General features: G+C 44.5%; 1 protein-coding gene across 2 annotated transcripts in view; it reads left to right on the top strand.

Annotated features, from left to right (window-relative positions):
• Positions 1 to 18,174, top strand: part of KIF16B (kinesin family member 16B) — a 355,224-nt gene that overhangs the window by 58,945 nt on the left and 278,105 nt on the right. For both annotated transcript variants that reach the window (XM_040429997.1, XM_040429996.1), the window contains 3 exons: positions 5,632 to 5,774; positions 14,000 to 14,168; positions 14,437 to 14,568. In XM_040429997.1, coding sequence (XP_040285931.1) covers positions 5,632 to 5,774; positions 14,000 to 14,168; positions 14,437 to 14,568 — 444 coding nt within the window. The remainder of the gene's footprint in view (positions 1 to 5,631; positions 5,775 to 13,999; positions 14,169 to 14,436; positions 14,569 to 18,174) is intronic.

The following is an 18,174-nucleotide window of genomic DNA, read 5'->3' as shown; positions in this document are numbered from 1 at the left end:
TCGCGGCAAACCGCAGGTCAATTCAGACCTGCGGTTTGCTGCGATTTCTGAAGTTTCTGGTCCCCGCAGTCCCTGACCGCAGGGATCAGAAACTTTATATGCCAAAAAAAAAGTTTTATTTACCCCCCCCTGCACCCCGAATGATTTTTATGGTGGCGGGAGGTGCAGGGGGAGGGTTGCGGGCGGTGTGGGCGGTGCGGGAGGCGGGCGGTGCGGCAGGCGGGATCGCGATCCCCCGCCCGCCTCCCCTTGTATAATCGTTGGTGTCTAGTGGGGATACCAGGGTGCCAGCACATTGCTGGCACCCTGGTATAAACGGCTGACATCTGCGATGCGATGTCAGCCGTTTAACCCTTTCCATACAGCGGTCCGTACGGACCGCTGTATGGAAAAGGTTAACAGCGCAGGGAGCTCCCTCCCTCTCCCATCGGGGGGCTGCTGTGCCTTTGCAGCCCCCCGATGGGGAGGGAGAGAGCCCCCAGAGAGCCCCCCGAGAGATCCCCTCCTTACCCTTCCCCGTCTGCGAAGTTCTGAGCAGTACTGAGCAGACGGGGAAGGTTCCCATGGCAACAGGACGCCTCTCAGGCGTCCTGCTGTCCATGGTGCTGAACAGATCTGTGCTGAATGGCATAGATCTGTTCAGTGTAAGTAAAATACAGTACAGAACAATATATATTGTACTGTACTGTATTATTCAGACATCAGACCCACTGGATCTTCAAGAACCAAGTGGGTCTGGGTCAAAAAAAAGTGAATAAAAGTGAAAAAAAAGTAAAAATCAAAAAACACATTTATCACTGATAAAAAATGAAAAAAATAAAATTCCCTACACATGTTTGGTATCGCCGTGTCCGTAACGACCTGATCTATAAAACGGTCATGTTACTTTACCCGAACGGTGAACACCATAAAAATAAAAAATAAAAAACTATGATGAAATTGAAATTTTGCCCACCTTACTTCCCAAAAAAGGTAATAAAAGTGATCAAAAAAGTCGCATGTACGCCAAAATTGTAACAATCAAACCGTCATCTCATCCCGCAAAAATCATACCCTACCCAAGATAATCGCCCAAAAACTGAAAAAACTATGGCTCTTAGACTATGGAAACACTAAAACATGATTTTTTTTGTTTCAAAAATGAAATCATTGTGTAAAACTTACATAAATAAAAAAAAGTATACATATTAGGTATCGCCGCGTCCGTATCGCCCGGCTCTATAAAAATATCACATGATCTAACCCCTCAGATGACCACCGTAAAAAAATAAAAATAAAAACGGTGTAAAAAAAGCCATTTTTTGTCATCTTACGTCACAAAAAGTGTAATAGCAAGCAATCAAAAAGTCATATGCACCCCAAAATAGATGCCAATCAAACCGTCATCTCATCCCGCAAAAAATGAGACCCTACTTAAGATAATCGCCCAAAAACTGAAAAAACTATGGCTCTTAGACTATGGAGACACTAAAACATTTTTTTGGTTTTAAAAATGAAATCATTGTGTAAAACTTACATAAATAAAAAAAATTGTATACATATTAGGTATCTCCGCGTCCGTGACAACCTGCTCTATAAAATTACCACATGATCTAACCTGTCAGATGAATGTTGTAAATAACAAAAAAAAAACGGTGCCAAAAAAGCTATTTCTTGTTACCTTGCCGCACAAAAAGTGTAATATAGAGCAACCAAAAATCATATGTACCCTAAACTAGTACCAACAAAACTGCCACCCTATCCCGTAGTTTCTAAAATGGGGTCACTTTTTTGGAGTTTCTACTCTAGGGGTGCATCAGGGGGGCTTCAAATGGGACATGGTGTCAAAAAAACCAGTCCAGCAAAATATGCCTTCCAAAAACCATATGGTGTTCCTTTCCTTCTGCGCCCTGCCATGTGCCCGTACAGCTGTTTACGACCACATATGGGGTGTTTCTGTAAACTACAGAATTAGGGCCATAAATAATAAGTTTTGTTTGGCTGTTAACCCTTGCTTTGTAACTGGAAAAAAAATATTAAAATGGAAAATCTGCCAAAAAAGTGAAATTTTGAAATTGTATCTCTATTTTCCATTAAATCTTGTGCAACACCTAAAGGGTTAACAAAGTTTGTAAAATCAGTTTTGAATACCTTGAGGGGTGTAGTTTCTTAGATGGGGTCACTTTTATGGAGTTTATAATCTAGGGGGGCATCAGGGGGGCTTCAAATGGGACATGGTGCCAAAAAAACAGTCCAGCAAAATCAGCCCTCCAAAAACCAAACGGCGCACCTTTCACTCTACGCCCCGCTGTGTGCCCGTACAGTAGTTTACGGCCACATATGGGGTGTTTCTGTAAACAGCAGAGTCAGGGCAATAAAGATACAGTCTTGTTTGGCTGTTAACCCTTGCTTTGTTAGTGGAAAAAATGGGTTAAAATGGAAAATTAGGCAAAAAAATGAAATTCTCAAATTTCATCGCCATTTGCCAATAACTCTTGTGCAACACCTAAAGGGTTAACGACGTATGTAAAATCAGTTTTGAATACCTTGAGGGGTGTAGTTTCTTAGATGGGGTCACTTTTAGGGAGTTTCTCCTCTAGGGGTGCATCAGGGGGCTTCAAATGGGACATGGTGTAAATAAACCAGTCCATAAAAATCAGCCTTCCAAAAACCAAACGGCGCACCTTTCACTCTACGCCCCGCTGTGTGGCCGTACAGTAGTTTACGGCCACATATTGGGTGTTTCTGTAAATGGCAGAGTCAGGGCAATAAAGATACAGTCTTGTTTGGCTGTTAACCCTTGGTTTGTTAGTGGAAAAAATGGGTTAAAATGAAAAATTAGACAAAAAAATGAAATTCTCAAATTTCCTCCCTATTTGCCAATAACTCTTGTGCAACACCTAAAGGGTTAACAACGTATGCAAAATCAGTTTTGAATACCTTGAGGGGTGTAGTTTCTTAGATGGGGTCATTTTTGGGTGGTTTCTATAATGTAAGCCTCGCAAAGTGACTTGAGACCTGAACTGGTCCCTAGAAATTGAGTTTTTGTAAATTTTTACTCCATTTTACCAATATGTGACGAAAAAACAATCTCAGAACGGCCTGGATAAGTCAAAGCGTTTTAAAGTTATCAGCACTTAAAGGGACTCTGGTCAGATTTTCAAAAAATGGCCTGGTCCTAAGGTGTAAAAAGGCTGTGTCCTTAAGGGGTTAAAGGGGTTGCGCCAAGTTTAGAAGCTATCCACAGGATAGAAGATAACCAAACCAAATGATCACTAGGGGCTGACCACTGGGACCCCCACCAATCCTAAAAACAGGGGATCTCCTTCTCCTGACCTGATGGAGTGGCAGGTTGGGCATGTGCCCTGTCGCCAAATTCATTTTCTATGGGACTGCAGGAGATAGCCTAGAACAGCGATCAGCTATTTCCGGCGCTCCCATGGAGATTGAATGGAGCGAAAGGGCGCATGCCCAACCTGCAGCTTTGTCAGGTCAGGGGAATGCAACCCCCCTTTCTTGGGATTGTTGTGGGGCCCAGCATTCGGACCTCAAGCGATCACTTAGGTCAGACCCCAAGCGATCAGATACTTGTGAACTTGGCACAAGCTCTTTAAATACTTAAATGACTTAACACTTAAGGCTACTTTCACACTGGCCTTTCCATTTGTAAGATCCGTTCAGGGCTCTCACAAGCGGTCCAAAATGGATCAGTTTTGCACTAATGCATTCTGAATGGAAAAGGATCCGCTCAGAGTGCATCAGTTTGCCTCCGTTCAGTCTCCATTCCGCTCTGGAGGCGGTCACCGAACCGCTGTCTGCAGCGTTTTACTGTCCGCCTAACAAAGTGGAGCCAAACTGATCCCTCCTGGCACACAATGCAAGTCAATGGGGACGGATCAGTTTTCTCTGACACAATCTGGCACAATAGAAAACGGATCCGTCCCCCTTTGACTTTCAATGGTGTTCAAGACGGATCCGTCATGGCTATAGAAGACAGAATACAACTGGATCCGTTCATGACGGATGCATGTGGTTGTATTATTGTAACGGAAGCGTTTTTGCAGATCCATGACGGATCTTGCAGATCCATGACGGAGTAGCCTAAATGAGTTGTCCTGGGAGACACTTTGAGGGTAATGTCCCATTGAAGGAAGTCAACGCTTGCCACTTTCGTTCCCAGTCAGTTCTGCTTTGTTTGGGGCTTAATGATCTACCATAAACTATAATGGCCGCAGTGAGTCAGACCCCTGCCAGTCGGGCTTTCCTGGCATATTTTAATGTATATTCTGCCAGTGTTCTCCCTCCACTGGCTGGGGAGCTACATGTAGCTCTCAGTGTGTTGGCCCCTGCTGATACTGTACTAATATAGGGTTGTCATAGCACTACTACAGCTTGTCACTTAGAGTCAAAACCATAAAAAAAAGTGAATATTGATGGGCTATCCTTAGGGTAAGCCGTCCTGATCAGATTAGTGGGAGTCCAGCACTTCTGCCGATCAGCTGTTTGAAGAAGCGGCAGTCAGACGAGTGCTGCCGTATATTTGGTAGTTGGGTTGTAGAACTTTTTTAGTTTTAATATTCAGCACCACCTGTTGTATAATGTATACCCAAATTATTTGTGAAAGTTTAAGAGCATTTAGAATGATGCCTGAAGCAAACTTGCAGATAGTCTTAAAGGGGTTTTCCAAGACTTGAATCCTGATGACTTATCCTCTCGCAGCTTAGCCAGGCCAATAATGTCACAATAATCTGTCAAAAGGCCTAGGTGCAGCTCAGTCTTATTGAAGTGAATGGGGCTGAGCTGCGATACCAAGCACAGCCGCTGTACAATGGACGGCCCTGTGCTTGGTGAGCAAGGAGAAGGCCGCTGCTCTCAAAGGAGCGCTGGTGCCTTCTCAAACAGATCCTGAGTGTCGGCCCCCACTGATCAGATATCCTATCTAGAGGATAGGTCGTCGGTATAGAAGTCTATCGCCTATGGCAATGATGGTGAATCTTTTACAGACAGAGTGCCCAAAATGCAACCGAAAACCCACTGATTTATCGCAAAGTGCCAACACGGCAAGTTAACCTGAATACTACAGTCCAATATACTGTAGTATATTATCCAAGTACTTTATGATTTAGCTATAATACCTGCCTACATTCAATGCGCAGCCTGTGCCGTTCATAGTGCACCCTGCGTTGATAAATGGCAGGAAAAGTCTAAGGCATATTGGTACACCATAGACTTTTTCCAGGGCGTGGGTGCCCACAGAGAGGGCTCTGAGTGCCGCCTCTGGCACCCCGTGCCATAGGTTCGCCACCACTGGCCTATGGTGTATGCAGCTCCTGCATGGACTTATCTGTCTCCATGGTAACAAATACCAAACACCCTGTGTAGTCTGATCCTGCAGTCGTTCTTTCTGTCCCCTGCTTCTTGATAACTTGACGAGTGGACAGGAGGATGATTCTTCTTATGACTTTTTGCTTCATTTTGAATTTTAGATGCATTGTAATAATAAAAAAGAATGGCTGCAATGCTGGATCTACCATTTAAAGTGCTGAAGCAGCTGTCGGAGTTAACGCATATATTAAAATATATGTTAATTTGGTTCTTATAAAAGTAGTAATATACATTTGGTTTAGGGTTGACGCTTATCTTTGTTTGCAGATTTGTCCAAGCACTTGGTCCAGAATTACAGTGATGTGGAGGAGCTCATGGACGCAGGGAATATCAATCGTACCACAGCAGCCACAGGGATGAACGATGTGAGCAGTCGATCCCACGCCATCTTCACCATCAACTTCACTCAGGTATTGTAGTGCCTGGTTTCCCTGCGCTCAAACCTGTTTAACCAAATCAACCTGTTTTTGAAGGAAGCTTAAACCTGTCCTGATTGGGGGAAGCCACACTTAGGCCCCGAGCAGGCATTCCATTTATGACGAAGTGCAAGCCTCCTCTGACCTTCCAACTTCCAGACTGAAATCTGCTCCAGCTTGTGCCCGGTGTAGATTTCATTCATTATTTACACCACTGTCTGGCATAAAGAATGATAAAAGTGCCGGGGGATGAGGTCTCGTCCCCTTTTTGGTAGTTGGTGATGGTGGCGTAAAAAATGCCAGTTGTGACTAAAAGAGTCTCGGTGGCATTTGAAAAGTGTTTTATCACCAGAAGACCGGCATGAGGGGTAATAAATTCCTCCCTTAATTCCTTGCTGGACTTTTTTTTGGCTTGTAAAAAACGCCATGGAATTCATACCTTTTAGCCATCTGAAATAATGAGTGTTAGGCCCCTTTCACACGGGCAAGAATTCCGCGCGGGTGCCATGCGTGACGTGAACGCATTGCACCCGCACTGAATCCGGACCCATTCATTTCAATGGGGCTGTGTACATGAGCGGTGATTTTCACGCATAACTTGTGCGTTGCGTGAAAATCGCAGCATGCTCTATATTCTGCGTTTTTTCACGCAACGCAGGACCCATAGAAATGAATGGGTCTGCGTGAAAATCGCAAGCAAGTGCGGATGCGGTGCGATTTTCACGCATGGTTGCCAGGAGATGATAGTGATGAGCAACCCCGGACCCCATTAAAGTAAATTCACTGTATTATTTTCCCTTATAACATGGTTATAAGGGAAAATTATAAAATCTACAGAACACCTAATCCAAACCCGAACTTCAGTGAAGAAGTTCGGGTCTGGGTACCACATTCAGTTTTTTATCATGCGCGTGCAAAACGCATTGCACCTACGCAATAAAAACGGAACAACGCAACACCATCGCAGTCAAAACTGACTGAAATTGCGTGCGGGTTTCCCGCAATGCACACGCGATGCATCCGGAGCAAATCCGGGACGCCCGTGTGAAAGAGGCCTTAATCTGCAGATACATCTCTGACTATTCTGAGGATAGACCATCAGTATCTTAGTCCTGGAAAACCACTTTAATAGGACATGTGAGATTCAGTCAGTGCCTTGTTATTTGTCCTGTTAAAGGGGTTTTCTGGGATGATGCATATAACAAGGCACTGACTGAATCTCACAACTCCTTAAAGGGATTGTGTGTGTGTATATGTATGTATGTATATATATATATATATATATATATATATATATATATATATATATAAAATGCAATTCCCACAATAATATATATATATATATATATATATATATATATATAAGGGCTCTTTCACACAAGTGTGTCCCTTGCGGGAATAACGCTCCGTGTGAGAGGGATCCTGTGTTCTGGACTTACAGAAGTGCAGCGCATTATCATGATTGATAATGCTGTGTGCCTCTGTCTGACCTTTCTGTAACGGGGATCATACTGACATATAAAGCTGTCAGGCAGAGACTCACAGCATGATCAGTCACGATAATGCCGCTTGCTTCTGTAGCCCTGACCGCACAATCTCTTTCTCTGACACGGAGCTTGATTCCCGCAAGGGACACGCTCGTGTGAAAGAGCCCTCACACCGCAAAGGCCAAAAATTGGCTGTAGCAGTATATGGGACGTCACTGCTAAAGCCGTGACACTATATCACCAGTTGCAGCCCAGGGAAGAGGAAGGAGTGGTGGCATTGAGCGCTGGTGACGGTGAAATGTTTTTTTTTTTTTGTTTGTTTTTTTACCAGTTCCACAGCAGTTTCAAATAAAAAAAATAATAATATTATATTTTAGCAACCCATTTAAAGCAACTTCTATACTCAGCCTAGAAGCTAGGTCGTGGCCTATCAGTGGCAATGGAGAATAATTGTGAACATATAATGCTGAGGCTGAGCTGTCCAGTCATGCTTCCATGGTGTAGGTTCATGTGTTTCATTTCATACTAACTGTCATGTTAGCAAATTATAATCGCCAACAGCACTTCAGGACGGATTTTATTGCTGCAGATATTAATGTAGAACCCCTACATTCCTGTACATAGAGTATAACGGTGTGTGCGTGGAGCATAATATATGTGAAGTAGTAATTGTTTAATGAAATCGTCGCAAGGTTCCTGCTCCTAAGGAAGCGAATACGTGGTAGTTTTCTCTGAGGCTGTTCTCAGCGTTCCCAGATGTCCATGTCTTAATCAATGCCTGCTATTTTATTGCTTAAATTAACCAAAGAACAAAATCTCAAAAAAAAAAAAAAAGTATTTGAACTTTTTGGAATTTATTTCCTATTTCCCATAGTTTAAATTCGACAGCACTGGATGGAACGTGGATGATACATAGTCCCTCTTCTCCACCGTTCAGTAGAGATAGGAAGGTGGTAGATGGTATGGCGTTCAGTCAACTCTTAAAGGGTTTCTGTCATGAGAAATAACGTTATGTAGCTGACTGACATTAGCGATTTGTAGACCCAAGAACCCAGACTTGCAAATAAAACCTTCAATCGTTTTTTTTCCTGATTTTATGGCATAGACTGCTTACTACAATGGTCGGCTGATCCCGCCAAAGTCAGCAGGTTTGACCGACATTAGACTAATGTGTATGGAAAGCTTAAAGGGTTTCTGTCATGAGAAATAACGTTCTGTAGCGGACTGACAGCGATGTGCTAATGTCCGCAGTACATAACCGTGTGCTTTATAACTCCCTGCTTGCCGCCATTCTCTTAAAATAAAGACTTAAAATATGCTATTGAGCCTCTAGGTGCTATTAGGGCGTTGCTTCAGCACCTAGAGGCTCGGTCTACACACCCTTTGGCACGCCCAGGTCCAGTTGATTGACTTTGGAGTTCTCCTCATCGTCCCGTAAATCCCGCGCCTGCGCCGTCTCGTTTAGTATTCGGCGCAGGCGCAGTGAGGGAAGGACGCGCTCCTGCTGCCGGCTTCCTTCCTTCAGCGCAGGCGCAGTGAGGAAGCTGGCAGCAGGGGCGCGTCCTTCACTCACTACGCCTGCGCCGAATACTAAAAGGGACGGCGCAGGCGCGGGATTTACAGGACACTGAGGAGAACTTGAAAGTCAATCAACTGGACCTGGGCGTGCCAAAGGGTGCATAGACCGAGTCTCTAGGTGCTGAAGCAACGCCCTAATAGCACCTAGAGGCTCATTAGCATATTTTAAAAGTCTTTATTTTAAGAGAACGGCGGCAGAGAGTTTTAAAGCACACGGTTATGTAGTGCGGACATTAGTACATCGCTGTCAGTCCGCTACAGAACGTTATTTCTCATGACAGAAACCCTTTAAGCTTTCCATACACATTAGTTTAATGTCGGTCAAACCTGCTGACTTTGGCGGGATCAGCCGACCATTGTAGTAAGCAGTCTATGCCATAAAATCAGGAAAAAAACGATTGAAGGTTTTATTTGCAAGCCTGGGTTCTTGGGTCTACAAATAATTCCTTAGGCGATCATGAAAATGGGACACGTTTGGAAAGGTGATAAATGGTTTGGCTGCTTTCTCCTGAATATGAAATCCAACCACGGAAAGGCGTCGGGTCACCAGCAAATCTTCTGCTAATTGCAGTAAATAAGTCAATTATTTTTCTGCAATATTTAAGTTCATCCATTTGTACTTTACTAATTAGATCGGTGCACAGATTGCCTGCAGTTTGGTACATGCCCGAGGGATGTTTTTGTACGTAATATTTCTGGTCAGTGTGTGATGTGCGCTTGATGAAAGTGATGATAGATTAAGGCCAGAGAAGATGTATTGAGTTTATCAGTCACTTTACAGATTGCCATGCTTCTTATGTTCAGAACGTTTTATGTGACCACGTCAATGCTAGTTATTTCAAATTGAGGAGCAGAAGAATGAAAATAACCGAAGTGCCAGATTCGGCACATAACTGAAACCGATGGAGCTGAACAGATCCCATTAATGGGGTCAGTTTGGTTTCCGTTCGGGTGTCCGCATTTTTTAGTGTCTGTGTTCTGGTGTCTGCTCTTTTTGGCCGAATAAGGCCTCATGCACACGACCGTTGTGTGCATCCGTGGCCATTGTGCCGTTTTCAGTTTTTTTTCGCGGACCCATTGACTTTCAATGGGTCCGTGGAAAAATCGGAAAATGCACCGTTTTGCCACCGCATCCGTGATCCGTGTTTCCTGCCTGTCCAAAAAATACGACCTGTCCTATTTTTTGGACGGACAACGGTTCACAGACCCATTCAAGTCAATGGGTCCGTGAAAGAACACGGATGCACACAAGATTGGCATCCGCGTCCGTGATCCGTGGCCGTAGGTTACTTTCATACAGACGGATCCGAAGATCCTTCTGCATAAAAGCTTTTTCAGAGATGAGTTTTCACTTCGTGAAAACTCATATCCGACAGTATATTCTAACATAGAGGCGTTCCCATAGTGATGGGGACGCTTCTAGTTAGACTATACTACGAACTGTGTACATGACTGCCCCCTGCTGCCTGGCAGCACCCGATCTCTTACAGGGGGCTGTGATCCGCACAATTAACCCCTCAGGTGCTGCACCTGAGGGGTTAATTGTGCATATCATAGCCCCCTATAAGAGACCAGGGGCTGCCAGGCAGCAGAGGGCAGACCCCCCTCCTTCCCCAGTTTGAATATCATTGGTGGCCAGTGTGCAGTCCCCCCCTATTGTAATATCATTGGTGGCCAGTGTGCGGTCCCCCCCTATTGTAATATCATTGGTGGCCAGTGTGCGGTCCCCCCCTATTGTAATATCATTGGTGGCCAGTGTGCGGCCTCCGTCGGCCCCCCTCCCCCCCTCTATTGTAATTTCATTGGTGGCCAGTGTGCGGCCTCCAACCCCCCCCCCGCCTGATCATTGGTGGCAGCGAAGATTCAGATCTGAGTCCCAGTTTAATCGCTCTGGGGCTCCGATCGGCCCCTCCCTCTATTGTAATATCATCGGTGGCCAGTGTGCGGCCCCCCCTCTATTGTATTAATATCATTGGTGGCCAGTGTGCGGCCTCCCCCCCCGATCATTGGTGGCAGCGGAGATTCCGATCGGAGTCCCAGTTTAATCGCTCTGGGGCTCCGATCATTAACCATGGCAACCAGGACGCTACTGCAGCCCTGGTTGCCATGGTTACTTAGCAATATTACAATATTAAAAGCATCATACTTACCTGCTGGCTGCTGCGCTGTCTGTGTCCGGCCGGGAGCTCCTCCTACTGGTAAGTGACAGGTCTGTGCGGCGCATTGCTTAATGATCTGTCACTTACCAGTAGGAGGAGCTCCCGGCCGGACACAGACAGCGCAGCAGCCAGCAGGTAAGTATGATGCTTCTAATATTGTAATATTGCTAAAATGCTAAGTAACCATGGCAACCAGGCCTGCAGTAGCGTCCTGGTTGCCATGGTTACCGATCGGAGCCCCAGAGCGATTAAACTGGGACTCAGATCTGAATCTCCGCTGCCACCAATGATCGGGCGGGGGGGGGGGGGGGGGGGGGGGGGGGGGGGGGCGGCGCTTGGAGGCCGCACACTGGCCACCAATGAAATTACAATAGAGGGGGGGAGGGGGGCCGACGGAGGCCGCACACTGGCCACCAATGAAATTACAATAGAGGGGGGGAGGGGGGCCGACGGAGGCCGCACACTGGCCACCAATGAAATTACAATAGAGAGGGGGGGAGGGGGGCCGACGGAGGCCGCACACTGGCCACCAATGATATTACAATAGAGGGGGGGCCGGTTCAAGTTAAAATATACTATTGGATTGGAGAAAACTCAGATCCTATGGTATATTAACTCCTGACTTTACATTGTAAGTCAATGGGGGACGGATCCGTTTGAAATTGCACCATATTGTGTCAACGTCAAACGGATCCGTCCCCATTGACTTGCAATGTAATTCAGGACGGATCGGTTTGGCTCCGCACGGCCAGGCGTACACCAAAACGACTTTTTTCATGTCCGTGGATCCTCCAAAAATCAAGGAAGACCCACGGACGAAAAAACGGTCATGGATCACGGACCAACGGAACCCCGTTTTGCGGACCGTGAAAAAGTACGGTCGTGTGCATGAGGCCTAAGGCTGCTTTTTACACTAGCGTTTCTATTTTCCGGTATCGAGATCCATCATAGATTCATAATACCATAAAAAAAAGTTTCCATTTTGTCCCCATTCATTGTCAATGGGGACAAAATGTAACTGTACGGAAATGCTCCAAATGGTTGCGTTCTCATACCGGAGAGCAAACCGCAGCATGCTGCGGTTTTCTTTCCATCATGGGATGCGGAGCAAGACGGATCCGTCATGACCCACAATGCAAGTCAATGGTTAGTTTAACTCTGACACAATAGAAAATGGATCCGTCCCCCCCGACTTTCAATGGAGTTCATGACGGATCAGTCTTGGCAATGTTAAAGATAATACAACCGGATCCGTTCATAACGGATGCAGACGGTTGTATTATCAGTAACGGAAGCGTTTTTGCTGAGCCCTGCCGGATCCAGCAAAAAAACGCAAGTGTGAAAGTAACTCGCGCAGATGTGAACATGCCTTGAGGAATACGGTAAGACCACAGCAAATGTTACACGGGTTCTCTAGACTTTGTTAAAAATTCTCCTGTGTTCTCATCTGTGGAGGGAGGATAGTCCGCTCGATTCTCACCCCTCCGTCACATGGCCAATTCCTCTTACGTGACTGCCCGGACTGGATGCAGGTAAGCAGGATGACTAAGGGTTGTCCCGTTGGGACCTGAGTGGAAGAGCCTGCATCCAGTCCTAGCGGTCACGTGAACACAGCGTAGGGGTAACTACTGAGCAGGTCAATCTATCGGAGCCCGGAGAGACCCTTTACAGAGGAAATCCCATCAAAATGATGTACTGACATATCTTATATACATGTGAGAAGATCCAATTGTCCAGTCCGTAAACTTGGACCGCTACAGAGGTGAAAGCCATTTAAAGGGAACCTGTCACATTGAAAATACTGTCCAGTCTGTGAGCAGCATGTTATAGAGCAGGAGGAGCTGAGCAGATTGATATATAGCTCTACCATAGTGATCAAATCTGTATAACTTGTAATGTATTCATTTTAATTCCTGCTCATTCTGGGCTTAGGAGTCCAGGGGTCCCACTCAGCGCTATCCCTGTGTACACAGTCATACAGGGAAGGCTGATAAGACCAAGTCCAAAAGGTGCCGGAATTAAAATGAATAATCCGGTGTGTCGTCCCCCCCCCCCCCTCCCCAAACTATAATGTATATCGACCTGCTCTGCTCGATAACTTCTGCCTACAGATCGGACTGCATGTTCAGTATGTCAGGTTCCCTTTAAGTCAATCTCAATTTACTATGAATATTCTCAGATGTGGTTTCAGGGCTTAATAAGTCTGAAAACTGAAACATTACATTCAGATTTAGTTGTTTCTGGGACAGTGAGTATGGCCACAGTTACAGAGGTTAAGGATACATGGTCTGTAGGACTAGTTATTCTGAGATTTGGAAGTAGATAATGCGTAACTGAGAGATTTGTTGTACTGATTATATGTTATATTGCAGTTATTTTATTGGACACTAGATGTCAGCATAACAGAGTACGCTCCAGAAATGTCTTGTTTTACAGTCTGCTGTAAAATTGGATGGTTCCATCCCATTATCACCAGTAATCAGGGGGTTGTCACCAATTTCTGGTGTCAGACCATTAGCCTTTGCACTTTGGGTTTCTATTCATTCCAGGTAATATCTTCATTGGGTTTCTGTGTGCTTGCCTGATACTTGCTGGTTGTCAGACAGTTTTCTTGGCTCAGCGTGCCATATCAATTCTCGCGTCAGATCAAACGGGGAGAGTATGCCTGGACAGTCCCTTTAAGTTTGGTTCGTTAGAACCGCAGGGAGTTTGGTTGTCACAGCTGTAATGTAGACTGTTAAACACTGATTCAATTCGCTGTCCGAATAAGGCCTTAGACTGCAATCTCCAATGTAACTAAGACTGACGCGAATAAATGAGTTTCTTCTCAGTGCTTTGGAAAGAGTGACTGTGCAATTAAAGGTAATAAATTAGACAAATTGGTTTCCACCTTTATCCTATAAATCTACATTAATAGCCGCGGTTTCCACCTGTATCATACGCTCTGCGTGAAAGATGATCACGGTAATTGGTTTAATTTGTTCTTTACTTTCAGGCCAAATTTGATGCCGAAATGCCCTGCGAAACGATCAGCAAGATTCATTTAGTGGATCTGGCCGGAAGTGAGCGAGCGGACGCTTCTGGTGCTACTGGTGTGCGACTCAAGGAAGGAGGAAACATTAATAAGTCTCTAGTAACTCTGGGAAATGTCATCTCTGCCTTAGGTACACCATTAGATTAGGATTTCTTAATTTTTACATTTCTTCCCGTGATTGCTGCTTCGCTGTCGTCTCATTCAATATTTTCCACCGGAGACATATATTAAACATTGCCTCCAACCATTTAAAAGTTTAAAAACGTATTCTGTGTTTTATGACTGTAACAGTGGAGGAAACATCCCAGAGGGATACTTTAGACTTTGAGGAGAGAATAGAAAGTCGTCTTTTTTTTCTTTTTTTTGCATTCATTCCTTTTTCTGTCTTTTGTCCTCAGCTGATTTATCTCAGGATGCAGCCAGCCATCTTGTGAAGAAAAAGCAAGTGTTCGTGCCTTACCGGGATTCCGTCCTGACTTGGCTGTTAAAAGATAGCCTGGGAGGAAACTCTAAAACCATAATGATTGCCAGTAAGCATTCAGAGAGCCTCTCCTATTAATGCGGTTTAGAAGGTTAGCTGTAAAATAAGAGTAATTGATTCTACGTTTTTCGATGCAGACTATAAAATGTGCTGAAAGCGGCTATCTCCATTACTTGGTTTCTAAGATCAGAGATAGAAGACCAGTGTCTTCAAGTAAATAAAGGGTTGACTTAATATTTTCACCCTGTCTAGAGAATTATGGAGGTTACGAGGCAAGTACAGCTCTCCTTAAATGCTTTGATTGCATTTTACTCATTTTAGGCTAAAAAAAATAATAATAATTTGGTCTTTTTTGAAAATGTTAAGCCGTTTCTGAGATACTTGGGTTAAAAATCAGTCTGTTTGCAAGCTGTGGCTTTGTTTTCTTTAAATCCTTCTGATGGCTCATGAGTAGCTCTTCTCTCTGTTCTCCTGACCTCATAAACACCTTTACAGTGGCTGAGAATCGGCCAGATTATCACTAACAAGCGTTCATAGGAACACTTGGAAGCGTTTATATCTGCCTGTGTAAAGGTGCCGCCGATTACCCGATGAAGAAGTGAAATCATCGTTTCCTGGCAGCAGATCGTGCTGTCTAAACAGGCTTGCTGCCTGCAAACAGTGATTATGTATGGGGACGAACGATGGCATTAGCGATGGCTCTACTGTGGAGGAGATCACTGTATGAAAATGCACCAGTCTTCTTCATTGCTCTTGCCATGTAGGAATGCTTTCTTTGTAACAATTGCCTGCTAAATTGTCCAGTGTAAAGGGATCTTAAGCCATATTCATATCAATTTGATAAGAATTGAACTATGATTGTTCATGAGGTCAGGAGATCAGAAATAAGAGCTACACAAAGAAAGAGCTATTCAAAGAAAGCAAAGTCACAGATTGCAAACAGACTAATTTTTTAACCCTTGTATCTTAGAAACGGCTGAACATTTTTAAGAAAGACCAATTCAAAAAATTATATTCAGCCCAAAATGAGTAAAAGGCAATCATTAAAAAAATTTCCCCAAAGGTGTCCATGATTTACTTATTGATGACCTATCCTTAAAGGGAACCTGACACCAGTTTTATGGTGTCCTAACTAAGAGCAACATAAATAAGTGACTGATTCTCTTAGCGAAATGCTGGGTCACTTTCTTTAATTGACCCAGTCAATCTGCCAACATCTTGTATTGAAAAGCTCCAGCTGATAATGATGAGTCATGAATATTCATGAGCTCCTGACTCTCCCTGCCCACCTGCTGCTGATTGACAGTTTTTTTCCATATGAATCAGCAGCAGGTGGGCAGAGGGGTGGCTATAGCTCTGAATTAAATATACGCTGGACTCAATGACATCACGCTGGACTCAAATCAGCTCATTAGCATGCGGCATGTGGCATCTTTGTGTGTATATTATGAGGTAACCATCTGTCACACCAGTAAGTGAATACATCTAAGGCACTTTTTAGTAGTTAATGATTGTATATAATTAGTTAGATTATAATCAAATATCCACATGACAGGTTCCCTTTAAAGGAGTTTTCTGGTGTCAGAAGTAAACTGGAGAACACAGGGGATCTGCCTGCAATAATAACAGATCATTACTTGCCTGGTAGATCCAGTGTCACTGCTCCAGTTCTCCCAGTTGAGATCTGTTTACCTGGCTGCAGCAGTGGCTGCCACAGTCATGGGCTTTTGTTCTGATGTCAATCTGTGGCCTCTTCAGGGCACTGTTAAAGCCAGTGATTGGCTGCACATGTTGTCGACATGACATCACCACTGCAGTCAGGTAATGCTAGGTCTACACAACGACATTTGTCGCGTGACATTTTGTTGCACTAATGTCGCGCGACAATTTTTATAATGGCAGTCTATAGTGTCGCACTGCAACATGCTAAGACTGCGACGCAACAGTCGCAGAAAATCGATTCGAGATGGATTTTTCTGCGACTGTTGCGTCGCAGTGGCAGCATGTTGCAGTGCGACACCATAAAAATTGTTGCGCGACATTGGTGCAACAAAATGTTGCGCTACAAATGTTGCAGTGTAGTTGTGCCCTATCTGTCACGTGACAAATGTCATCGTGTAGACCTAGCCTTAACCGATCCCAGCCAGGAGTGGCTGCGCAAAATCTATCAGGTAAGTCGTGATCACTTCTGTATTTCAGGCAGATCGCCTGTGTTCTCTGGTTTCCCTTTTAAGACAAATCATTAATATAAGCACTACATAATGGACAGAGCAGTATAGTTTTGGTGCCCAGTTCCGGCACTGGAGCTTGGTAAAACTGCTGATCGGTTGGGGTTGTCCAGCTTTAGAAGAAAACCAGGCAACCTTTGGGATCAACCTTCAATAAAGAACTGATAAGTACTTACCTGGCAAATACCGCACTGCTGCTCTGGTTCTCCCAGCCAGGCTCTTGTTACCTGGCTGCAACGGGATGGCACTTTGACAACACGTGAATGCTGCAGTCAGTCACTGGCCTCAGAGGTGCACTGAAGAGACCAGTGATTGGCCGCAGCGGTCACATGTTGTTGACTTGATATCTCCGATGCAGCCAGGTAAATAGAGCCTGGCTGGGAGAACTGGAGCTTCGTACTGGATCTGCCTGGTAAGTTCTTATCAGTTTATTTTATTTTTATTATTTTTTATTTTTTTTGCAGGCTGATCCAGAGGGTTGTCTGGTTTCCTCCTGAAGCCGCCCAGCCTCTTTAACACATATATAGCACAATATCCCAAACAATGGTACTAATCACTGTATACCAAAACCAAACTATGAACCAATCACTGGTACACAGTGAAAAAAGTAACGCATGCAAGCAGCTATGATTAATTCAGTCTATTCCATTTCTTTATTCATTTATTTATTACAATTCAAAAAGTGGAAAAACTGTTAAAAAAATGGATTAGCAAAAACGCATCCAGTCAATAATACAACCTTCTGCATACGTTCAGAACGGATCCAGTTGTATTATCTCCAAAATGCCCTTCTTGATTAGTATCCCATGACGCACGCAAAAACACAGCAACATGGAACGGAATGCATTCTGGTGAACTCTGATCCGTTCAGTTTTGTCCCCGTTTGGCAATGAATGGGGACAAAACGGAAGCGTTTTCCTCCAGTTTTGAAAACGCAGATGTGAAAGTAGCCTTATGCAGAACCTAATATTATAGGCTGAGATGAGCCCCAGGTATGGTATAACTGCATAAATCACACACAATCCTATATAAGGTCATGAAGAATGGTTGAAAAAGAACCGTCCAGTTACATTATAATACAGCGGGGGAGATTTATCATCTCGCTGGCGCCTCAAAGGTGGAGTTAAAAAGTCGCAAACTATGTGTTTGTGACTTTTTTACTGCGGCTTTTTAAAAAAAATCACATCACTCCGATTTTACGCTGCCCTCAGCACTTTCTCTAAAAGGGGGCATGACAAGGGGGGCGTGGTCAGCCTCTCCGACAAATGTATCTTCATATCCGCCAGTTTTCTGGTGTAAATGAAGGCAGAAATCTACGACAGCCTAGAGCTGTTGTAGATTTCTGTTTAGGCGCACTGATTGCAGGAGACGAGGCATGTCCTCCAGCGGCGCCAGGGATATCAAGACCAGGGCAGAGAGAAAAATCG

This window comes from Bufo bufo, chromosome 4 (assembly GCF_905171765.1).
Source record: "Bufo bufo chromosome 4, aBufBuf1.1, whole genome shotgun sequence".
In the NCBI taxonomy this organism is placed as follows: Eukaryota; Metazoa; Chordata; class Amphibia; order Anura; family Bufonidae; genus Bufo; species Bufo bufo.
Note: the sequence above shows the minus strand (reverse complement) of the source record. Positions and strands in the feature narration are given on the sequence as shown.